The sequence below is a fragment of the Sorex araneus genome, chromosome 2 (assembly GCF_027595985.1).
Source record: "Sorex araneus isolate mSorAra2 chromosome 2, mSorAra2.pri, whole genome shotgun sequence".
In the NCBI taxonomy this organism is placed as follows: Eukaryota; Metazoa; Chordata; class Mammalia; order Eulipotyphla; family Soricidae; genus Sorex; species Sorex araneus.
The window spans coordinates 252,797,228-252,821,886 of record NC_073303.1 but is presented as its reverse complement, the minus strand read 5'-3'; the positions used below and the strand labels follow the sequence as shown (position 1 = coordinate 252,821,886).

General features: G+C 59.7%; 1 protein-coding gene across 2 annotated transcripts in view; it reads right to left on the bottom strand.

Annotated features, from left to right (window-relative positions):
• The window catches only part of WWC1 (WW and C2 domain containing 1), a 119,312-nt gene that overhangs the window by 15,208 nt on the left and 79,445 nt on the right, over window positions 1-24,659 (bottom strand). For both annotated transcript variants that reach the window (XM_055126241.1, XM_055126242.1), the window contains exons 7-17: window positions 23,389-23,535; window positions 23,004-23,077; window positions 19,441-19,683; window positions 17,369-17,458; window positions 15,441-15,973; window positions 14,526-14,634; window positions 13,741-13,821; window positions 11,608-11,694; window positions 9,723-9,915; window positions 5,123-5,275; window positions 1,878-1,969 (exon numbers count right to left, since the gene is read on the bottom strand). In XM_055126241.1, coding sequence (XP_054982216.1) covers window positions 1,878-1,969; window positions 5,123-5,275; window positions 9,723-9,915; window positions 11,608-11,694; window positions 13,741-13,821; window positions 14,526-14,634; window positions 15,441-15,973; window positions 17,369-17,458; window positions 19,441-19,683; window positions 23,004-23,077; window positions 23,389-23,535 — 1,802 coding nt within the window. The remainder of the gene's footprint in view (window positions 1-1,877; window positions 1,970-5,122; window positions 5,276-9,722; window positions 9,916-11,607; window positions 11,695-13,740; window positions 13,822-14,525; window positions 14,635-15,440; window positions 15,974-17,368; window positions 17,459-19,440; window positions 19,684-23,003; window positions 23,078-23,388; window positions 23,536-24,659) is intronic.

Here is a 24,659-nt window from a genome sequence, read left to right as displayed (position 1 = left end):
GAGCACTTTGCTCTGAGCATTTCCTCCTGATCCTTCCTCTGAGCCCAGGTAGGGGATGTGATGTCCCCAATTTTTCCCCTGCGGAGGGGCAGGACAGGCAGAGAATGACTGTGGTGGTGGCGGTGGCAGCCCCTCGGGGAAAGGACAGTGGCCCGGACGGCACGGGCCCCGGGCTTCTGGGGCGGAGGCGGTGATCTACTCCCCGAGCTGGGTGCTGCCCACGCAGCAGTTTGGCTTCCTGAAAGGTCACCGATCTGGACCGTGGGGTGGACCCTGCGGCTCACAGACTCTCAAGCCATAAGGAGCTTGCAAATGGCTTTGGGACGGGGCGGGGGAGAGGGTGGAAAGACGGGGTCGTGGGTAGGGCGAGGGCCTGACACACGGCCCGGCCCACGTGGGACCACATATGGTCCCCTGAGCCCCGCTGGGAGGGGGTCCCTGAGCACAGACCAGGAGTCAGCCCTGAGCACTGCCAGGGCGGGCCCAAATACCTCCCCCGCTCAACACACACACACACACACACAACCCCCCCCAAATACCTCCCCCCGCTCAACACACACACACACACAACCCCCCCAAATACCTCCCCCCGCTTAACACACACACACACACAACCCCCCCCAAATAACTCCCCCGGCTCAACACACACACATACACACAAACCCCCCCCAAGTAACTCCCCAGCTCAACACACACACACACACACAACCCCCCCCAAATACCTCCCCCGCTCAACACACACACACACAACCCCCCCCCAAATAACTCCCCCGGCTCAACACACACACATACACACAAACCCCCCCAAGTAACTCCCCAGCTCAACACACACATACACACACACACACACACACACAGATTCCACCAGGTTATAAATATTTAAAAAATGGAGCTGGTATCTGAACCCTGAACCCTGCATACACACACACACACACACACACACACACACACACACACACACAGATTCTACCAGGTTATAAATATTTAAAAAATGGAGCTGGCATCTGAACCCTGCACACACACACACACACACACACACACACACACACAGATTCTACCAGGTTATAAATATTTAAAAAATGGAGCTGGCATCTGAACCCTGCACACACACACACACACACACACACACACACACACACACAGATTCTACCAGGTTATAAATATTTAAAAAATGGAGCTGGCATCTGAACCCTGCACACACACACACACACACACACAGATTCCACCAGGTTATAAATATTTAAGGACTGGAGCTGGCATGACTGGAGCTGGCATCTGAACCCTGAACCCTACACACACACACACACACACACACACCCCACACACAGAGATCCCACCAGGTTATAAATATTTAGAGAATGGAGCTGGCATCTGAACCCTGCCCGGTAACTTTGCTCCCTGGACTATATAATCAAGACGTCACTTCAGGATCTGGAGCGACAGTACTGTGGGAAGGGCGTTTGCCTTGCACACGGCTGACCCGGGTTCGATCCTCAGCATCCCATAGGGGGCTCCCCCCCACTTCCTGAGCCCACCCAGGAGTGACCCCTGAGTGCAGAGTCAGGAGTAACCCCAGAGCACTGCTGGGCAGACCCCCATCCCTGCAAAAAAAAAAAAAAGACCTCACTTCAAATTCGAATCAGAAAAACTCGACAGCCGAGAAGGCGCCCAGACACACCCCGGTGTCACCCAGGAAGGGGCACACGGGGAAGCTGCCATGACCCAGGAAGGAGTACGTGGGGGTCGGGGAACGTGAGACAAAGTGGCAAGCAATCTGGGACCCCCAGGACCTGCCGTCTGTGGCCTGTTTAGAAAAGTCCTGCAAGATGGTGCCTCAGTTTCCCCAAAGGGCCACCCCTCCCCCACCCCCCACTTACCAGCTGTCCTCCGGGGTCTGGGCGCTGTTCCTCCCTTCCTGCCGCTTCTCGAGCTCCACTGCCGTCTGCTCCAGCAGCGCCGACACGGCATCCTGCCGGGAAGAGACGGGCCAACGGTCCCTCGAGGCCACGGGGCAGCTCCGAGACCCTCCCGGGCCAAGACGCTGTCCCCGAGGTCACGCACGGTGGCAACGGGGCCCTTCTTGCTCGTTGGAGAATAATTTGGGGGGGCGTGGCCACACCCAGCCGTGCTCAGGGCTGACTCCTGCCTCTGCACTCGGGGACCATCGTGGTGGGGCTCGGGGGATCCTATGGGGTCCCCGGGATTGAATCCGGAACGGCCACGTGCAAGGCAAGCGCCCTTCCCGCTGCCCTGTGGCTCCGGGGCCAGTGCTCACTAGGGAACAATGGCTGGGCGCACAGGTCCGAGTTCTGGAGAACAGCTGCAAACAGCTGGTGAGAGGAGATGGGTCTCGAGCTTCCAGGAGGGGACCGTGTCATCGGGGAGACCCCCACAGGAGCCTTCAGCAAGCGGCAGCGTGAGAAGGACGAGGGGAGAGGGCCGCTCTAGCTGTGGCAAAGGCAGCTCCAGGGGCTGCAAGCCAGGAGGGCTCTCTAGAGGAGGCATCTCTGTAGGAACGACTTCAAGAGAGCCCCTGGACATCGGTTACTCTGAGACTCGGTTTCCCTCAAGAACGAGCAGCATCATTGGGGAGGTGGAGAGGGGGAAATTATAGATGCAAGAAAGGATTCGCAGCCGAGGACCCAACGCTGAGCTTGGGGGAAGGCGGAGAACAAGGAATGCAAAAACGGATGCTTGCACTTGGGGGCGTGTGAGGGCCAGAGCCTGGAGAACTCCTGCGAGTTTCTTGCAAGAAAAGGAAAGAGGGAACCAACACCAAATTCCGGCCCGCCAAAAGGGACGGCAGGCACTGTGAGGGAGGGCACATCCCTACCTTCTTTAAAAAAAAAAAACAAAAAACTAGGGCTGGAGCCATAGCACAGCGAGGAGGATGTTTGCCTTGCACTCTGCACTCAGCCGACCCGGGTTCGATTCCCAGCATCCCATAGGGTCCCCTGAGCACTGCCAGGAGTAATTCCTGAGTGCAGAGCCAGGAGTAATCCTGTGCATCACCAGGTGTGTCCCCCCAAAAAAAATTATTATTATTTATTTATTTTGGCTTTTTGGGGGGAGGGGGTCACACCCGGCGATGCTCAGGGCTGACTCCCGGCTCTGCACTCAGGAATCACTCCTGGTGGTGCTCGGGGGACCCTAGGGGGTGTCAGGGATCGAGCCTGGGTTAGCCTGGTGCAAAGCATGCGCCCTCCCCGCTGGATTATGGCTCCAGTCCCTTAAATCTTGACTCTTCCCTGACCTCTAGGGCCTGATCCGGCCTCTCTCCCGCAAACCTTGGCACAGACGCTCCAGATGGAGTCCGAGAGACGCACGCAGCGCAGTGGGAACCTGCCCGCCAGCTCTGCGGCCCACTCAGGAGGGGCCTGGGATCTCATTCGACTTCAAGACATGGACGCAGGGGGCTAGAGCTAGTAACACAGCGGGTAGGGCGTTTGCCTTGCACGAGACAGACCGGGGTTTGATTCCCAGCATCCCATAGGGTCCCCTGAGCACCGCCAGGAGTCATTCCTGAGTGCAGAGTCAGGAGTCAGCCCTGAGCATCGCTGGATGTGACGACCCAAAAAGCAAACAAATAAAATAAAATAAAAGACAGAGACAGTGTCCCCGGGCGCCTGGCGGCCAGGCTGGTAGGCTGTCTCCAGCAAATGCAGCTTCCACACGTGGGAGTCAGCCAAGGGGATGCCAGTTGCGGGCAAGTAAAGTGTAACTGCCCTCGGGGCTGGAGCGATAGCACAGCGGGAAGGGCATTTGCCTTGTACACGGCCGACCCGGGTCGATTCCCAGCATCCCATAGGGTCCCCTGAACACCGCCAGGGGTAGTTCCTGACTGCAGAGCCAGGAGTGACCCCTGTGCATCGCCGGGTGTGACCCGAAAAGCAAAGTGCAACTGTCCTCTAGTGAAAACCCTTATTTTGCTTTTTTGGGGGTGGGGTGGGGGGCTTCCAAGCAACGCTCAGGAGGTCCAGGGGCCCCATCTGGGTGAACCAGGTGGTAGGCTCAGTGAGAAGGTCCCCGAGGACGTGATGCTGCTGTATGGCCCTGAGTGCAGAGCTGGGGAGGGAGGCGGGAGTCAAGGCTGAGGAGGGGGGCGGGGGCTCTTGGGGCTCAGGTGCTGGGAACTGAACCTGGGCTGGGTGCTTGCTAGGCATGCGCCTTAATGGCCGGACTATTTCCCAGCCCCCCTTCCCTCCCTCCCTTCCTTTCTCTCCTGCACCCAGCAGTGGTCTGGGGTTACTCCAGGCTCTGCACTCAGGAACGCGTTCTGGCAGTGCTCGGGGGACCCAGAGGGATGCTGGAGATCGAACCTGGGTCAGCCACGGGCAAGGCAAGCACCCTACCCACTGGACTATCTCTCTGGCCCTCTGCTTTACTCTCCTGTTCTCTTTCTCTTTCCCTCTTTCTTCCTTCTGTTCACTGTTGGGTCACTCCCAGTGGTGCCCAGGACTTCTAGTTTTTTTTGTTTTGTTTTAAACTTTTCAGGTCACACCCAGTGATGCTCAGGGGTTCCTCCTGGCTCTGCACTCAGGAATGACTCCTGGCGGTGCTGGGGGACCTTATGGGATGCTGGGAATCAAACCCAGGTTGGCAGCGTGCAAGGCAAACGCCCTCCCCGCTGTGCTATCACTACAGCCCCCATTAACTTCTCCAGCCCTTTTGCCTGGTCTTGAGCCAATGTCAGGCTCCCGGGAACGTTCCGGAAGCAGCCTCACCTGCCCCCACTCTGTCTAAGGGCGCTCTCTGAATGCACCTCCGAAACCTCACCCCCAGACACACGGATGTGGAGGCTCGGACACGTGTGCCCCCACTAGCCCGTGTTCTGTGCGTGCTTGACCTCTCGCTGCCGTTCCATCTGCCGGGGGCCGCAAAGCCGTGTCTCAGGGTGGGGCTGGCACCATCCAGCCGGGCCCGGCTTTGCATCTCAGCCCCTCCCGCACTGGGTTTCCACGGGGCAAGTTAGCTGCAGTCACGCACGGAGGGAGCGGAGGGGGAAGGCCCAGGGGGACGGGGTCCCGCTGCCGACGGGGGCTCCCTGCCTCGCTCTCCCGCCTGCTCGACCCCGCAGGTGCTGTCGGGGTGGGGCCCGGGGTGGGGGCCTGGGGGGACTCACTGTGCTTTCGGGCCCCGGGCTGGGGGTGGGCGCTCCCGCTGGCGAGGGCTCTGGGATCTGTTTCTTCAGGTACTTGTGGCTCAGGAGGTTGTACCAGCGCGTCGAGCTCTCCCCGGAGCGGCTGACTTCGGCCAGGCTGATCTGAGCACCCCCCTGTGGGTGACGGGAGAGAAGAAGAGACCCTGAGCACGGGGGACCCTGGGGTCTGGGGGCCGGCACCATCCAGGGTTTCCAGGGACGCTTCTGAGGAGGAATAAAGGCCACGCCAGGGGGTGACCGTTTCCGTCTCACCCTTGGCACCTGTACCTGCCCATGACTTCCCTGCACTTTTTACTTTTTTTTGCCTTTTGGGTCACACCCGACAATGCTCAGGGGTTACTCCTAGCTCTGCACTCAGGAATGACTCCTGGCGGTGCTCAGGGGACCATATGGGATGCTGGGAATCGAACCTGGGTCGGCCACGTGCAAGGCAAACGCCCTCCCCGCTGTGCTATTGTTCCAGCCCCTTGGAAAAATTTTTCTGGGGGGGTTTCCCAAATGGTACTCAGGAGGCCTGATGGGTGGGGGAGGGGTCCTCCAGCCATTCTCCTTCTCAGAGAGTGGGCTGGAGGTGTGATGCAAGGGCCCCGGGAGACGGAGCTGCTTAAGAAACGGAAAGATGAATTCAGCTCACCCCCACCCCATCCTCGACACTCCCCATTCACGGCTCCCGGGGAGACGGACAAATAACACGGAGGTCAAGGTCCCAAAGATGCTGGGTCATGCTCAAGAGGGGACAAAGATGATGCCAGCAGCAGTCATCTGCCAGCAGGGCTTGCTTTATGCATCCGGTCAGCATGGTCTAGCCTGGGGCATCTGGTCGGCATGGTCTAGCCTGGGCATCTGGTCAGCACAGTCTAGCCTGGGTATCCGGTCAGCATGTCTAGCCTGGGGCATCCAGTCAGCATGGTCTAGCCTGGGGCATCTGGTCGGCATGGTCTAGCCTGGGCATTCAGTCAGCACGGTCTAGCCTAGGACATCCGGTCAGCATGGTCTAGCCTGGGGCATCTGGTCAGCATGGTCTAGCCTGGGGCATCCAGTCAGCACAGTCTAGCCTGGGTATCCGGTCAGCATGTCTAGCCTGGGGCATCCAGTCAGCATGGTCTAGCCTGGTGCATCTGGTCAGCATGGTCTAGCCTGGGGCATCTGGTCAGCATGGTCTAGCCTGGGGCATCCGGTCAGCATGGTCTAGCCTGGGGCATCCGGTCAGCATGGTCTAGCCTGGGGCATCCAGTCAGAATGGTCTAGCCTGGGGCATCCAGTCAGCAAGTTCTAGCCTGGGGCATCTAGTCAGCGTGGTCAGAAGTCAGCCCTGAGCACCCCTGGGTCTGGTGCCTAAAGCCAACACAGAAAAACAGAAAAACAAAAAAAAAACCCAAAAACCTTCCGCGTGTGCGGGGCAGCTGAGGCTTCCTGTGCCCGAGCCAAGGATGGTCCCTGCAGACTTCTGAGAGGCCCCTAGACGCGGCCCGGCCAAATGCTCTATCCTAGGGCTCCAAACAGACCAGGGATGCTCAGGAAGCCAGGACGAGCCCCAGGGCGGCTCCCCCGTCCCTCCTCCAAGAGAGCAAGAAGCAGATGTGTGTGTGTAGGGGGGGGGTCTATCCCAGGCCTCCCATTGGCCACCAGGAGCACTTGGGCTGCTGCCATGGCAACCGGCAACCAGCAAAGGCCAGACCTCAAAGGAGGAGGAAGAAGAAAAGGCGGCCAGTTAGGGGCAGGAACCGGCCAGGGGGCCCCTGTGGACAGAGAGATGCCTCTGCCACCTCACCCGCCTGCCGGGAGCTTCCGGTCAGCCCCCAGGTCTTCAGGCCCCCTTGGCGCTAAGACAGCACAGAAGGACCGAGACTCATTTTCCTCACCGCAGAATGCCACCTGCTTTAGGCCTGAGAGACGGGGCAGAGACTCTGCCTTTTGAGCAGCCGAAGCTGCTTCCATTTCAGCACCCCTTAGGGACCCCCGAGCCCTGCCAGGAGTCAGCCCTGAGCACCACAGGGTGTGACCCAGCCCCTCCCCTGCAAAAAACAAACCCTAATGGTACAGTTCTTAAGACTGGGGTGGGGGCTGGAGCGATAGCAGAGCGGGGAGGGCGTTTGTTTGCCTCGCACGCGGCCAACCCGGGTCCGATTCCTCCATCCCTCTTGGAGAGCCCGGCAAGCTACCAAGAGTATCCCGCCCGCACGGCAGAGCCTGGCAAGCTCCCTGTGGCGTATTCGATATGCCAAAAGCAATCACAACAAGTCTCACCGTGGAGCCGTGACTGGCGCCCGCTCGAGGAAATTGATGAACAACGGGACGACAGTGCCACAGTGCAGTGCTACTAACGCACAAGGCCCAACCGGCCACGTGTTAGCAATGTCTTTCACAAGGGCCTAACGGCTCCAGATGCAGCAAACGTCACACACTTTCTTCTAAGTGCATGATCACTTTTAGCGCATTACTAATAACAAGTCGTAGAAAAGAGGCCAGGCGGGGCCCGCTACTGGGGCAGGCCTGGGTGGTGGCTGGGAAAGCGGGAATAACGGAGGCGGGAGGGTGCAATGGTCGTGGCACTGGGGTCGGAATGCTGAACGCCATGAATCCTCGTGAACAACTTTATAAATATAAGAAAAATCTAACAATTAAAAAAGGAAGACGGGGGGCTGGAGCAATAGCACAGCGGGGAGGGCGTTTGCCTTGCACGCGGCCGACCCGGGTTGGATTCCCAGTATCCCATAGGGTCCCGTGAGCACCGCCAGGGGTAATTCCTGAGTGAAGAGCCAGGAGTAACCCCCAGTGCATCGCCAGGTGTGACCCAAAAAGCAAAAAATAAAAAATAAACAAATAAACAAATACATAAATAAATAAATAAAACAGGAAGACGGGCTGGGGCTGGGGAGAGACTCGGGTCTGGGTCTGCGTCACCCACGGCGGCTGGGAAGGGTGACGGTCTTCGGTGCGTGGCAGAGCAGCAGATGAGCGAGAACCCAGCTCCCGGGAGCAGCGGCTGAGCCGTACCCCGTGTCCGAGTTACCCCCCCTCCGCTGCACCCCAGTGTGTGGTCCAGGGCCTGGCAGCCGGGCGGGGGGCTGTGGCGAAGGGCAGAGACTCGGAGCCAGCCCGGCTGACAGGCATAAATGAGCCTGCTCTCCCAGAACCCGGGGACGCTGCTGTCACAGCCTCAGCCCTCGGGGAATCCGGTGCCAGAGGGGTGCGGAGCTGTGGCCCCACCATGCCACGGAAAAGGAGGGTTTGCTGACATAGGCAAGGAGGGAGGGGGGGAGAGACAGAGAGACAGAGACAGAGAGGGGAGAGAGAGAGAGAGAGAGAGAGGGAAAGAGGGAAGGAGGGAGGGAGAGACAGAAGGAGGAGAGGGAAGGAGAGGAAGACAGAGAGAGAAAGAGAAAGAGACACAGAGAGGAGAGAGAGGGAAGGAGGGAGGGAGAGAAAGAGGAGAAGGAGAAGGAGAGGGAGAGGGAGGGAGGGAGAGAAGGAGAGAGGGGGAGACAGAGAGGGAGGGAGAGAGAGGGAGAGAGGGGGGGGAGGGAGAGAGAGAGGGAGAGGGGGAGAGAGAGAGGGAAAGAGGGAAGGAGGGAGGGAGGGAGAGAGAGAGAAGGAGGAGAGGGAAGGAGAGGGAGACAGAGAGAGAGGGGAGAGAGAGGAAAGGAGGGAGGGAGAGAAAGAGAAGGAGAAGGAGAAGGAGGAGAGGGAGAGAAGGAGAGAGGGGGAGACAGAGAGGGAGAGAGAGAGAGAGGGAGAGAGAGGGGGGGGGATGGGGCCACAAAGGGCGCAAGCGGGTAGAGTGTTTGCCTTGCACGTGGGTGACTGGGGTTCGATCCCCAGCATCCCGTAGGGTCCCCTGAGCACAGCCAGGAGTGATCCCTGAGTGCAGTCAAGACTAAGCACTAACCCCCGAGCAATGCCGGTCTTAATTCTGAGTCCTCCCCCCTCACCCACCAAAGGAGAAAGAGTGGGATGGAGCCATGCTCAGGGCGGAGAGCAGTGAGGCCAGAGAAGAGACCAGTGCCCCACCCTCTATACCCCCCACACCCTATTTTTCTGTTCCACGTGCCCCAGGATCCCAGGAAGTGTGGGAAAAGGCGGAGATGCTTCCCACGGGTAAACCCCGCTGCTTGGTTATTCTCCGAGCACTTCCTCCGCGACACGGCATTGGGGTGAGCCCCACGCTTTTTTCGGCGGGGGGTCACACCCGGAACTGCACACACAGGGGTTACTCCTGGCTCTGCACTCAGGAATTACTCCTGTCGGTGCTCAGGGGACCCTATGGGATGCTGGGAATCGAACCCGGGTTGACCACAGGCACGGCAAACGCCCCACTACCCGCGGTGCTATCGCTCCAGCCCCCTCCCCTTCTTTTTAATTTTTGAGTTTGGGGGCCACGCCCAGGGGTGCTCTGGGTTTACTCCTGGCTTTGTGCTCAGGGATCAATCCCGGGGGGGGCCTTGGGAGACCCCCCAGGATGCGGGGGACTGGACCCGGGTGGCCCCCGTTGCAAGACTATTGTCCTGTGGCTCGGGGTCGCCTCTCCCCTCGGGGGTGAGACCCCACCCCGAGTGCTCACCAGGCACTCCTCCGGCTGGCCGGGGTCGGCGCTGCACACGTCCACGCGCAAGGTCTTCTGGTGGAGGGCAGGGTAGGAGGTGCAGACCCAGAAGGCCTCGTTGAACAGGAGCTGGTCAGCAGCGTCCAGGGGCCGCGTCCGGAACAGGCAGGGGGTGCTCTCAGAGCAGGGGAGGACGGCCACACGGATGTTCCTGGAGGGGCCGGAAGTGCAGGGGGAGGGGGGCTGGGTCAGCCGGGGTCGGGGGGGCCTCGGCACACCAGCTGCTGCAGATCCCGGGACCACCACGAACGGGAGGCTTACGGCCCCCGCGCCAATTTGGATTTTATTTATTTATCTATTCATTGGGTCACACCCAGCGATGCTCAGGGCTGACTCCTGGCTCTGCACTCAGGAATTACTCCTGGCGGGGCTCAGGGGACCCTACGGGATGCTGGGAGTCGAACCCGGGTCGGCCATGTACAAGGCAAACGCCCTCCCTGCTGTGCTCTCGCTTCAGCCCCAGTTTTATTTTATTTTTATTTTGTTGCTTTTTGGGTCACACCCGGCGATGCACAGGGGATACTCCTGGCTCTGCACTCAGGAATCACTTCTGGCGGTGTTCGGGGGACCCTATGGGATGCTGGGAATCAAACCCAGGTCGGCCATGTGCAAGGCAAACGCCCTCCCCGCTGTGCTATTGCTCCAGCCCCATCTGGCCCCAATTTTGGTTTTAGTTTAGGGGCCCCATTGGGCAGTGCTCGAGGTGCTTTTACTCCCGGCTCTGTGTTGAGGGGTCACTCCCGGGAGCTCAGCAGGAGGGGGGGGGGCCGGGGATGGAATCTGGGTCGGCCACCTGCAAGGCACGAGCCCTCCCTGCTGTCCTATCGCTTCGGCTGCTGATTCATCTTTAGATTATTGTCGGGGCCACGTCCAGTGTGGCTCCGGGAACACAGGGCCTGGCTTGGCACTGCCCAAGTGTGGTGGGGGGTACACGGGTCTGGGGATGGGACCCAGGGCCTCAGACGTGCCAGGCATGGGCTCTGCCAGTGAGCAGGCCCCCCAGCCCCAGTGGGCTCCCCTCGGGAAACATGGAGTCTGCACGCTACACGGCCACACACACTTTCAGCTGACTGTGGGGGCCGGGAAGATGGTGCCAAACAGCTGTTCAAACTCGGCAGGTGAGGGGCTGGAGCAGTGGTACAGCGGGGAGGGTGTTTGCCTTGCATGTGGAGACCTGGGTTCGATTCCCAGCATCCCATAGGGTCCCCTGAGCACCGCCAAGAGTTATTCCTGAGTGCAGAGCCAGGAGACATCCCTGTGTATTGCCAGGTGTGACCCAAAAAGAAAAAAAAAGAAAAGATACAAACAAACAAAAAGGAAAGCTTCTGCCTCACCTGTGGCTGACCCGTGTTCAAGTGTGGCTGTGCGACTCCTGAACACAGAGCCAGGAATAAGCCCCCCACCCCCAGCACCACTGGGCGTGGCTCTCGAACCAAAACAATGGTACAGCGTGTCCTTACATGCCTTGCACTCGGCTGACCCGGGTTCAACCCCCGGCTTCCCATATGGCCCCCTGTGCACAGCCAGTGGTGATCCCTGAGTACAAGAGCCAGGAGTCAGCCCCGAGCATCGCCGGTGGGACCCCAAAAGCAACAAAACAAAAAAACCAAAAATAAACAAACAATACTAGGCATGTGAGAACCAAGGCTTGAACCCCTGACCCCAAACGTGCCTTGAGCACGACCAGGAGTGGTTTGAAATCCAAGCTCCCTTCCCCCGGCCCTCCCCCGGCCCTCCCCCGCCCCCCTCTGAGCAAGTGACCACTCTGGGCGCCCGGGGGCCAGGGGGGCAGGAGCCCAGGAAAGGCGGCGGAGGACGTGTCCATCCCTCAGCCCTTACTCACACTTTCTGACCTTGAGGCACCGAGAGAGCAGAGAGGTTGCTTAACTGCGTGACGAGTATCGCAAACTGCTTATTCTTCTCGTCGTACCTGCAGGGAAAAGGGGGGGTTCTGTGAAGCCTCCCGTAGCGACCCCCTTTTTTCCCCCGTTTATTATAATCTCCGCTCGGCTGCTCTGGCGGGTGCCGGGGCCGTGGGCCCGTGAGTCTGCATTTTCATTTTTTTTTTTTTTTGGTTTTGTTTGGGGGCCACCTCCGGCGATGCTCAGGGCTGACTCCCGACTCGGCACTCAGGGATCACACTCCTCTAGGGGCTCAGGGGACCCTTAGGGGTCCCGGGGGTCACATCCAGGCCGGTCGTGCGGGCAAGGCAAGCGCACTCCGTGCTGTGCTATCACTTGAGCCCCGAGCCTGCATTTCCAAACCAGGCGTTGGTGTGAACTGTCTTCAAGGGGACGGGCGGCCCCTGAATTCCCAGGGGGAAAATATATTGAAACCTCCCCGTCCCCAGCTCCACAGAAAACAAGACAAGAAACTTAGGGGTCTTGGGGCCGGAGTAATAGTACAGCACGAGTTGACGCAGGTCTGATCCCTGGCACCCCATAGGGTCCCCCGAGCACCGCCAGGAGTCATTCCTGAGTGCAGAGCCAGGAGTCACCCCTGTGCATCGCTGAGTGTGGCCCCCAAAAACAACCACCCCCCCCAAAAAAAAGGAAACAATGGGCCAGAGAGAGCCCAAGGACTGAGTGATGCTTTGCACACAGGAGGCCCTGGGTACAATTCCCAGCACCACATGGACCCCTAAAAACGGCAGGAAGTAACTCCTGAGCACCGGGTCGGGAGGAGCCCCTGAGCAGCGCCAGGCGTGGCTCCCACCTCATCCTACCCACATAAGTAAACCCAGGCTTCTAGAACCAGCTCTGGAAATCTGCTTCCTTGAAGCGAGCAAAAAGGACCCGAGAATTGCACCAAGGTTCGTAACCCTCCACCCCCCACCCCTGCCCCCAGTATCTCCTTAATCTGGAGAGCAGTTACAAAGTTACAGTTTTGAGTTACTGTGTCAGTTACAGTTCTCGGTTTAAGTCTCGGTCATAGAATGATGAAACACCTGACACGTCACCAGTGCACGTTTTCCACCCCCCAAAACCCCAGTATCCTCCCCCCTCCCCATCCCACACCCTCCCGCCCCCCGACCTGTGTGGCAGACGATTACCATGTTACTCTCTCTCTCTACTTTGATTACGTTCAACATCTTGACACCAAACCCACCACTATGATTTGGGATTTTACCCCAACACTCAGATCTGCCCACGAGGCAACACGAGAAAACTTACTTTCTATTGCTGATTATGAGTTGCACATGATGACACTCAGCCACCATAGTTTGGAATGCTGAAGTTTTTTTATTTTTGTTTTTGTTTTGCTTTTTGGGTCACACCCCGGCGATGCACAGGGGTTACTCCTGGCTCTACACTCAGGAATTACTCCTGGCAATGCTCAGGGGACCCTATGGGATGCTGGGATTCGAACCCGGGTCGGCCGCGTGCAAGGCAAACGCCCTCCCCGCTGTGCTCTCGCTCCAGCCGCAAGGAATGCTTAAGTTTTAATCATTAAATCGAGAGGGATTTCCGCCCAAAGCCGCTGGGTTCCGAGCCTCGTTTCTGAGGCTCTGGGATCACGGCCCATAAGCAGCTCCATCAGCAGTCTGAGGGCGTGTTCGTGGGTGACACACTTGGGGTCTCGCAGGGGCGGGGGGAAGCCAACACGGCGTGTTCCTCTTTCCCAAAGTGGGGAGTGGGAGAGGGGTGGGTGGGGAGAGAGCACTGCGGGGAGGGCGCGTGCCCTGCAGGAGGCCCACCCTGGTTCAAGCCCCAGCACCCCACGGGGTCCCCTGAGCACCACCTCAGGAGTCCTTCCCGAGTGCAGAGCCAGGAGGAACCCCAGAGCATCGCCGGGCGTGACCCCAAAACGAGAGGAAAAAAACCACCAATGGGGACCCGGGTGGGCAGGAGGGAGGGCAACGCCTCCACGTGGCGCCCACAGCTGTCCGCACGCCCAGCCTCCTCCGCCCTGCTCCCCAGGGAGCCTGGGCATGAGCCCCCCACCCACCCCACTGCCCCGGCCCTCGGTCACTTACTTCAGGGCCACCTGAACCCGGGTGGCACCCAGGGCCTCCGACTCGTCGCTGTCGAAAACTGCGGCTTCAGGGGCACCCAGTCTGGAAGGCGGCAGAGACAGGGTCAGGCTCCCACCAAAGCACCCGCCCTGTCTGGACCCCGCGGGCCAGAGGTCCATTTCTCACACCCCTCAGGGCCTCTCACACACACACACACACACACACCCCTTGACAGGACGCAGTCACTCACCGCAGTCACTCACCACTGCACGGACGCCTCGTACACGCCACTGTCACTCACACACACACACACACACACACTCACATACACACCCCTGGCAGCCAGTCACACACACATACACACCCCTGGCACACACACACACACACACACACACACACACCCCTGGCAGGACGCAGGCAGCCCCTCACGCTGTCACACACACACACACACACACACACACACACACACACACAAACCCCTGGCAGGATGCAGCCACTCAGCCGCTGTCACACACACATACACACACACACACACACACACACACACACACACACCCCTGGCAGGACACAGCCACTCATGCTGCTGTCTCTCTCACACACACACAGACTCACACACACACACACACTCCTGGCAGCCAGTCATGCCGCTGTCACACACACACACACACACACACACACACACACACACACACCCCTGGCAGGACCAGCCACTCATGCTGCTGCTGTCTCTCACACACACACACACACACACACACACACACACACACACACACACACACACACCCTGGCAGGACGCAGCCACTCACCGCTGTACGGACGCCTCGTACACGCCGCTGTCCCCGGCCACAGACTCATCGGACACGGCAGCCGAGACGCAGGCGACTTTCAGGCCATAGCCCGGGGCCGGATTCGAGGCTGGTGGGACAAGGGGGTGGGGGAGTGTGGCTTAGAACCCCAGACCCGGGTTCAGCAGCACCACAGCACTGTCGCACTGTCGTCCCGTTGTTCATCGATTTGCTCGAGCGGGCACCAGTAACATCTCCACTGTGAGACTTGTTGTGACTGTTTTTGGCATATCCAATACACCACAGGGGAGCATGCCAGGCTCTGCCGTGCGGGCGGGATACTCTCGGTAGCTTGCCGGGCTCTCCAAGAGGGATGGAGGAATCGAACCCAGTCGGCCGCGTGCAAGGCAAACACCCTACCTGCTGTGCTATCACTCCAGCCCATGGGATACAGGATGGATGGATGGGTAAATGGCTATATGGATAGGTGGGTGGGTGGGTGGAAACACAGACAGATGAGTGGTAGATGGATAGACGGATAGACGGGTGGGTGGGTACATGAAGAGATGGGTGGGTGGGTGGCTGGAAACATAGATGGGTGGCTGGCTGGCTGGACAGATGGACATTTGTGTGGACGGATGGGAAGACGGGTCCGTGGATGGGTGGGTGGGTGGATGGACGGATGGGTGGTGCATGGATGTACGAGCAGAGGGGTGGATGGGAACAAGGACAGATGGCTGGGTGGCTGGACAGATGAACATTTGTGTGGACAGATGGGAAGACGGGTCAGTGGATGGATGGGTGGGTGGATAGACAGACGGACGTGTGGCTCCCTGGCGGGACAATGGTTGGGTTCCTATGGGCACCCGCCGGCCACCTGCTCCCGGGGCCGTGCTGGAGCCGGAGAAGCCCCTCCCCGCCAGGCGGCCACGCTACCTGGGCCCACAGGCTTCCCGTCCGTCCCGGGGTCGTCCAGTCGGAAGCTCTCCCGGGCGCCGCCCACGCTCAGCTCGCCGAGCGCCACGCTCAGCCCCGGCTCCTCCAGCTCCAGTGGGCTCAGGAAGGCGTCGCCGGCCAGCAGGGGGTCGGCGATGAGCGGCGAGCAGGGCGGGGACGGGGAGGACAGGGAGGAGCGGGGGGACAGGGAGGTCATGGACTTGGGCGTGCCGGCCAGGGAGCGCAGGGCCTGCAGGCGGCCGCCGCCCTCGGCGCGGTGCGTCTTGGCCACCTGGTCCTCGTGGATGGTGGTGATGCAGCCCGACGGCCGGAAGCCCGCGGCGCCCTCCAGCAGCAGGAGCTCCACCCGGCCCTGCAGCTCCGCGTCCAGCGGCTCCAGCGGGTCGCAGTACAGGTCGGTGAAGCTGGCCGACGTGGACGAGTCGAGGCTGGAGGCGGCCAGGGAGCCCCGGCTGGACGCAAGGGAGCCGGGGCTGCTTCCCGACGAGAGCGACTGCATGCTGCCGGAGAGGCTGCAGGGGGGAGGCGGGACGGGTCAAGCCCAGGGACCGAGTCCTGGCGCCCTGCCCAGCCGCGCCCAGCAGCAGAGCCCACGGCACTCAGAACACTGTGTGTGTGTGTGTGTGTGTGTGTGTGTGAGAGACACCTGGCGATGCTCAGGGCTGACTCTGGGCTCTGCACTCAGGAATGACGCTCTGTGTGTGTGTGTGTGTGTGTGTGTGTGTGTGTGTGTGTGTGTGTGTGTGCAAGAGAGAGAGAGAGAGAGAGAGAGAGAGAGAGAGAGAGAGAGAGACACCTGGCAACGCTCAGGGCTGACTCCGGGCTCTGCACTCAGGAATGACGCCACTGTGTGTGTGTGTGTGTGTGTGTGTGTGTGTGTGTGTGTGTGTGTGTGTGTGACACCTGGTGATGCTCAGGGCTGACTCCGGGCTCTGCACTCAGGAATGACACCCAGCAGGGCTCCGGGGGACCCTATAGGATGCCAGGGATCGAACACGGGTCGGCCACGTGCAAGGCAGACACCCTCCCCGCTGGACTATGGCTCGGGCCCCCGAGAACATGCTTCCTCTTGCTTTTTGTCTTATCTTTGGGTGGCACCCAGCGCTGCTCAGGGCTGCGTCCTGGCTGTGCACTCGGGGATTGCACCTGGTGGGCTCGGGGGTTCAGGGGAATCCAAGCCAGGTCGGCCGCGTGCAAGGCCAGAGCCCTCCCCACTGGACTATCCTGCCAGCCCGTCAGAGCACAATTTCTCAGGGCTGGAGCGATAGCACAGTGGGGAGGGCGTTTGCCCTGCACGCGGCTGACCCAGGTTCGATTCCCAGGATCCCATAGGGTCCCCTGAGCACCGCCAGGAGTAATTCCTGAGTTCAAAGCCAGGAGTGACCCCTGTGCATCGCCGGGTGTGACCGAAAAAGAAAGAAAGAAAGAAAAAAAGAAAGGAAGGAAGGAAGGAAGGAAGGAAGGAAGGAAGGAAGGAAGGAAGGAAGGAAGGAAGGAAGGAAGGAAGGAAGGAAGAAAGAGGTAGCCTAGTGGGGAGGGGGCAGACAGAGGGGTCCGGGGCCAACTCCAGCTCAGTTTCCGCACTGCACGCCCCAACCTCCCTCCACCCCACCAAGACCGCTCAGGGGCGATCCCTGAGCACAGAGCCAGGAGGAGACCCTGAGCACCGCCAGGGGTGGGCCCGCAGTGCCCCTCCGGGCCCATCCTGGTGTCCGAGCAGATGTCTGCCATTCCCTCAGGAGGCTCGGAGGGTTCAAGGACTCCCTCCCCCACCCCACGGTGCCCGCCTGCTGTGCTACTCAGGCATCAGAACCCAAGTGTCGGAGTCCAGACCGAAGGGGCAGGGCACCCACCCACACGACCCGGAGCCCTCCCCCGCGCCCCCATCACGTGACCCCACCACTGACCTCTTGAGCTGGGCGTGCAGGGCGGCCACCTGCCGAGTGGCTTCCTCCAGCTCTCTCACGAGCTGGTTCCGCTTACCGTTCAACTTCAGCCTGGAGGGAAGGGAAGGGAAGGGGGGTGTGAGCAGTGGGGGGGGTCTCATTCCCCCCCACCAAGAGGAATCACGGTGCGGTGGGACCACGCACAGGTGGGCTTCCAGGGGTACCGGGCAGCAGGACCCAAGAGCCATGTCACCACCCGTCCGCCAGACACCACGCTCGGAAACGCGGGCGCTGTCTAATCCACACGCCAAAGCTCTGCGTGTGACGGTCATTTTTTTCCTCTTTTCCTTTTCTTGCCTCCTCAATAGGCAATCAAGGCTCTCGGGCTTACAGACATTTACTTAAAGGCTCAGAATTAGCGTGCGAAGTAGGATCCTACCTGACTATTTAACTTTTTGCTTTTTGAGTCACACCTGATGATGCACAGGGGTCACTCCTGGCTCTGCACTCAGGAATGACTCCTGGAGGTGCTCGGGGGACCCTAGGGGATGCTGGGAATCGAACCCAGGTCGGCTGCGTGCAAGGCAAACCCCCTACTCACTGTGCTATCACTCCAGCCCCTATTTATCTGTTTTATTTGTGGTTTGGGGCCCCCATGGGTGGTGCTCAGGGCTGACTCCTGGCTCTGCACTCACGGATCACTCCTGGTGGGCTCGGGGGACCCTGTGGGATGCCGGGGATGGAACCTGGGCTGGCTGTGTGTGAGGCAAGCGCCCTCCGTGCTGAGGGTATCTCCGGCCCCCTCCTTCCTTCCCTCGGCCCTCTCTTCCTTTACCCTCCACGCCGCCCACCCCTGGCCATCACTCGTCCCCTCAGAGGGCCCAGCCTCCCCCTCGCTGCCTCCTCACCCCCCTGTCTGCCCCTGCGCCCGTCCACGCGGCCGCCCCATCCCACAAGGGTGGGCGGCTCCTCGGCTGGGGCAGCGTGTAGAAGCACGACTCCAAGCTTCAAGTGTTTTTTTTTGGGGGGATGGGATGTTGGATGCTCACTCTGGCAGTGCTCAGGGATCAAGGCTTGACCCCAGGTTCATCCGCATACAAGGCCCGCAAGCACCTTACGCCTGGTTATCTCTCTCTCTCTCTCTCTCTCTTTCTCGCTCTATCGCTTGGTCTCTGTTTCTCTGTCTCCTCAAACGCAGGTAAAGCATTGGGGTAGTTCTCTCTCTCTCTCTGTCTTTCTCTCACTCTATTTTTGTTTTTGTCACTCTCCCTCTCTCTCTCCCTGCTCTTCCCCCCCACTCTTTCTCTTTCTCTGTCTCCTCAATCCGCAGGTAAAACACTGGGGTAGCACTCTGTGTCTCCCTCCCTCCCTCCTTCTCTCCCTCCCTCTCTCTGACTCGCTCCCTCACTCTCTCTGTCTCTGTCTCTGTCTCTCTCTCTCTCTCAGGTAAAGCACTTGGGTAGCAATCTTGGGAGCCCAGAATTTCTGGGATTTGTTTTACTCCCCAGAGAAGAAAGTGAGTCGAAACAAAAACGAGGGGTGAAGAGAGATGGGGGTTCAGGGAGTCCAGGCCCTTTCCTTGCCTGTGGTCAGCCCCAGTTCAGTCTGTGGCACCCCACAAACCTCCCCACCACTCCATTCTGGCGCTGCCACCAGTGGTAACCCGTGAGAGGAAGAGAGGGAGAGAGGGATGGGGGGAGAGGGAGAGAGAGCGAGAGAAAGAGAGGGAGAGGGAGGGAGGGAGGGAAGGAGAGAGGAAGAGGAGAGAGGGAGGGAGGGAGGGAGGGAGGGAGGGAGAAAGGGAGGGAGAGAGAGAGAGGGAGGGAGGGAGAGAGGGAGAGAGGGAGGGAGAGAGGGAGGGAGGAAGAGGAGGGAGGGAGGGAGAGAGGGAGAGAGGGAGGGAGAGAGGGAGGGAGAGAGGGAGGAAGGGAGGGGGAGGGAGGCAGGGAGAGGGAGGGAGGGAGAAAGGGGGAGGGGGGAGGGAGGGAGGGAGGGAGAGGGGAGGAGGGAGAGAGAGAGGGAAAGAGGAAGAGGAGGGAGGGAGGGAGGGAAAGAGGGAGGGAGGAAGAGGAGGTGGGCGGGCGGGCGGGCACCTCTCCGCGAGCGCCTTGGTCTGGGAGTCGCGGGCCGCCTGCAGGTCCTTCTCCAGCCGCCTGCGCGCGGCCTCCAGCTGCTCGGCCTCGCCCTGGGCCCAGCGGCGCGGGCTGACGAAGCGCATCTCCTTGAGCAGCTCCTCCTTCTCGCTGATGAGGATCAGCCGGTCCCGCTCCGAGTCCAGCGCGCCCGGCCACGCCTCGCTGTCCAGCTTGGCCAGCTGGATCTTCAGGTTGGCGATCCTGGGGGCGGCACGCGCGCGAGTGTGAGTGGGGTCGTGTGTGTATGTGTGTGTGTGTGAGTGTGTGTGTGCAGGTGAGTGTGTGAGCGTATACAAGTGCGTATGATAGTATGTGTGTTGAGTGTGAATGTGAGTATGTGTGTGTGAGTGTGTGCGTGCAGGTATGTGTGTGTGAGCGTGTGCAAGTGCGTATGATAGTGTGCATGTGTGTTGAGTGTGAATGTGAGTGTGTGTGTGCAGGTATGTGTGTGTGAGCATGTGCAAGTGCGTATGATAGTGAGTATGTGTGTTGAGTGTGTATGTGAGTATGTGTATGAGTATATGTGTGTGTGTGTGCAGGTGAGTATGTGTGTGAGCATGTGCAAGTGCGTATGATAGTGTGCGTGTGTGTTGAGTGTGTATGTGAGTATGTGTGTGAGTATATGTGAATGTGTGTGTGAGCATGTGAACATGTGTGAGTGTGTGTGTGTGCGGGTGAGTATGTGTGTGTGAGCGTGTGCAAGTGCGTACGATAGTGCGTATGTGTGTTGAGTGTGTATGAGCATGTGAACATGTGTGAGTGTGTGTGTGTGCGGGTGAGTATGTGTGTGTGAGCGTGTGTAAGTGCTTATGATAGTGCGTATGTGTGTTGAGTGTGTATGAGCATGTGAACATGTGTGAGTGTGTGTGTGTGCGGGTGAGTATGTGTGTGTGAGCATGTGTAAGTGCTTATGATAGTGCGTATGTGTGTTGAGTGTGTATGTGAGTATGTGTGTGTGAGTATATGTGGGTGTGTGAGAATGTATGTGTGAGCATGTGTGTGAGTGTGTATGTGTCTGAGTGTGAGTGTGTGTAGCATGTGTGTATGTAATAGTGTGTGAGTGAATGTGTGAGTGTGTGAGTATGTGAACATGTTTGTGAATGTCTATGTGTGTGAGGGTGCGGGTGAGTATGTATGTGATAGTGTGTAAGTGTGAGAGTGTGTGAGTATGTGTGTGTGTGAGTGTGTGAGCGTAAGTGTGTGTAATAGTGTTTGAGCAAATATGAGTGTGTGAGTGCGTGAACATGTCTGTGAGTGCCTGAGTGTGTGTGTGAGGGTGTGGGTGAGTATGTATGTGATAGTGTGTAACTGTGAGTGTGTGTGAGTGTGCAAATGTGTGTGTGAGTGTGAGAGAGTCTGGGTGCGCGTGGGGGCTGGTGGTTCCCCAGCGGGCACTCAGCACTTGTGGAAGTGAATCGGACTCAAGCTAGAAACTTTTCTGAACGAAACGGAGGCAGGGTTCGAAGGAGAGGGCCGGGGAGGCAGGACGGGGGCGTGTGCTGGTTCTGCACGCAGCCACGCCCAGTTCCATCCCGCACCGCATATTCCCCCGAGCACCGCTCAAAACGACCCTGAGCACAGAGCCCGGAGAGGCCCTGAGCACCACCGGGTACAGCACCCAAAATCAAACTAAACAGGGGCCGGAGGGATCGCACAGCGGGGAGGGCGTTTGCCTCGCACGCGGCTGACCCAGGCTCGATCCCCAGCTGCCCGTTGGGTCCCCTGAGCCCTGCCAGGAGTGATCCCCGAGTGCAGAGCCGGGAGTCAGCTCTGAGCATCGCCGGGTGTGGACCAAAAAGCCAAAGAAGATCAACAATAAAAATAAACGAAACAAAACACACAATGAAGGAGTCTGGGGAGGTCCCCGCAGGTGATTCGGGGGACAAACTCCTGAAACACGGGGCCACGTGTCCTGGGGAGAGTGTAGTGGACAGGGCGGGACCCCCTCGTGGGCAGAAGCTGGCTCCCTCCTGGCAACGCCCCCGGGGCAGGGGAAAGTCCCAGTCAGTCAGGGAGATCTGTGACTCAACCCCCGGGGTAAGACCAGAAGGTGGGTGAGTGCGGCCAGCAGCAGGCAAATGCAAGGGGCTGGTGGCGGGCATATGCAAAGGGCAGGTGGCAGGCGGCATGTTCAAGAGTGTGGTGGTGGGCATATGCAAAGGGCAGGTGGCAGGCAGCAAGTTCAATGGGCTGCTGGCGGACAAATGCAAAGGGCGAATGGCCCGTGAATTCCGAGGGGACAGGAGGAGGCTGAACCAACCCAGGGGTGGCTGGGGGTACCCAGTGCCCACCCTGTAGGCCTCAAAGGCCCTGGTTTTTGATCCCTGTCACCACCACACCACATCTGGGCGCCACTCCCCAGCACCACCACTAAAGTGTGTCGCCCTCGCCCCCACCCAAGGGTGACAGCAGAGTGTGCGGTGGCTCTGCCCCAGGCCAAAACAAGGGGACGAGAACAAAGGGAAGGGAACTGGGGGTGAGACCTTGGGGGAGGGGAAAAAAAAAAAAACAGGCGGCAGGTGCTATTTCTTGCTCCACCTCTAGGGGGAGCCCAAGGCAGAGCACGGCCCGAAGGCTCCTCCACCACGGGTCCTACCATGGGTCCCTGGGGAACGGGCCCTCCTGGGCTTCCTGGTCACTGAGGCCCTACCAGGGTGACCGCAATCTCTTTCCTCGTCAGCGCAGGACCCTGCGCTGGGCCTAATCGCACCCCTTAGCCCCCGGCAAACCTTTTGTCTGTCCGTCTGTAAGAGCACCAAACTGCTCTACCCCGAGCTGTTTTCACAGGGACGGATGTTTGCGCTTATGTTTGTTTTGTTTTAGGGTCAGGCCTGACTGTGCTCAGGGGCTACTCCTGGGTCTGTGCTCAGGCATCTCTCCTGGCGGCACTCGGGCGTCCTTTGGGGTGCCAGGGATTGAGCCAGGGTCGGACCCGTGCCAGGCCAGCGCCCTCCCCAGTGCACCATGGCTCCGCTTCCCACAGACCTTCCTCAGCCTGCTGCAGATACGCCAGCCGGGCTCCGTTCCCCGAGGGACCGTCGGAGACCCCGCAGGGCAGAGAGCAAGTGTGGCGGCAGGGAAGGAACACAGCCGGGGTGGCCAGCCACCTCCCTTAGCCCGGCCCACGGTCCCTAGGTGCCCCAAACTCCCCTTTGCTCTCTCTCTGGGTTTCAGAGAGGACGACGACAAGGATGACATGACAAGGTGTCAAGAAAGCCAGCCTTGAGGCCGGAGCCATAGCAGAGCGGGGAGGGCGTTTGCCTTGCACACGGCCGACCCGGGTTTGATTCCCGGCATCCCATAGGGTCCCCTGAGCACCGCCAGGGGTAATTCCTGAGTGCAGAGCCAGGAGTCAGCCCTGAGCATCGCCGGGTATGACCCAAAAAGGAAAAAAATACATAAAAAGAAAAGAAAAGAAAAGAAAAAAAAAGAAAGCCAGCCCCAGGAGGGACTATTGATGACAGAGAAAGGGCCCGTGTCAGGGCCCGCCCCCCCCCACCCCCAGCGCCCCCCCCTGCTACCTTCTCTTAGCTTCTTCGTAGCGTAGGCACAGCCGAACCTTCTCTGCCAACTGGTTGTTGCTGGTGGCACTGAACTGCAGGGAGAGACCAGAGCCGGCGTCACCCAGGGCTGGGTGGGGGTTGCTGAGTCCCCGAGACGCTTCACATCTCAGAGGGGGCCGGAGCTGGGAACAGACCACTCCCCCGCCCCCCCCGCCCACCACCACCACGGAGCTGGCTGCAGGGTGCGGAGGAAGGGAGGGGAGAACCCCCTGCCCCAACTCTAACATCTGTCCTGCCTACGAGAGCAGCCGGGGGGCTGGGATGTCACCCTGCACTTCACCCCCACCCCTGCAAGTCACAGAGGCTGGGGTCCCGCCGCCGCCCCCCCTCTCGGCCCACTCACACTGCCTGAGATGTCCGTCTGGGAGCTGACGTCCAGGCACTGCTTGGCGGGCGGGAAGCCGGAGCTGTCCAGGGAGCTGGTGCTGGAGCAGAGGTCGGAGTGCGACCCTCGCCCCGTGCGGAAGCCGTCCTTGAGCATGGCGAGGCTCTGCGGGCCAGACCGGGCAGGGTGAGGGGCACGCCTCGCGGGACACGCCTCTCCCCTCTGGGTACACGCAGCGGTACCCTGCGGTGCCCAAACCCAGGTCACCCTCAGGCCCACACACCAGCCCTGCAGGCGCTCTCTCCCGCCCGATCCTCCGTCTCAGAGCTCGAGGGAGTCCGGCTTCCAGGACACTCACTGGTGGGGACCGGCCAGGAGACAGCGGCGAGGATGCAGGCCCTGCAGCCACCCCCTGAGCTTTGATCCTTCCCTGCTGTGCAACCCGGGCTAGCTGATGACCCTCTCTGAGCCTCCGTTTCCTCTCCCGCAAAACAGGACCAAGCCCGGGTCCTCACTCCGAGGTGCTTCCTATTGTGTAAGAGGACTAGCGAGTGAACCACATTCCCCGTGGGCTCTGGCAAGGTGGGTAAGTTCATGTTCCAAAAGGTTTGAGATTAAAAAAAAAAAAGTTATTTTTTTATCCCCAATGGGGCCGGAGTGATAGTACAGCAGGCGGGGTATTTGCCTTGCACGCACCCGACCCGGATTCCATCCCCGACACCACATGTCGTCCCCCGAGCACCCTGAGGAGTGATCCCCGAGTGCAGAGCCAGGAGTGACCCCCCTGAGCACTGCTGGGTGTGGCCTCCCCCAAAAAAACAAACAAAAATAAAACAACAAAGCTTTTCCCTCCGATTTCAATGGCATTCACTACCTGGTTCAAGTTCCTTTGTGCCCTGTTCTGCTTTATTCGGGGTGTTGGCAGGAGAGTTTGGGCCACACCCAGCGATGCTCAGGGCTGACTCCTGACTCTGCACTCGGGAATCACTCCCAGCGATGCCGGGGGACCCGATGGTAAACCAACCAGGCTGGCCAGCCCACGCAAGGGAAACACCCGGCCCCTCTTTCCATTTTGAAAGAAGTCAGGGCCACCCGTACAGTGCTGGAGACCGCCAGGGCTGCTCAGGGGACCATATGGCGCTGGGAATAGAACCCAGACATAACCACTGGACCATCTTTCCGGCCCCCACAATTTTCCGTTTTTTTTTAAAGTTATTTTATTTATTTATTTTTTCTTTATGGGTCACACCGGCAATGCACAGGGGTTACTCCTGGCTCTGCACTCAGGA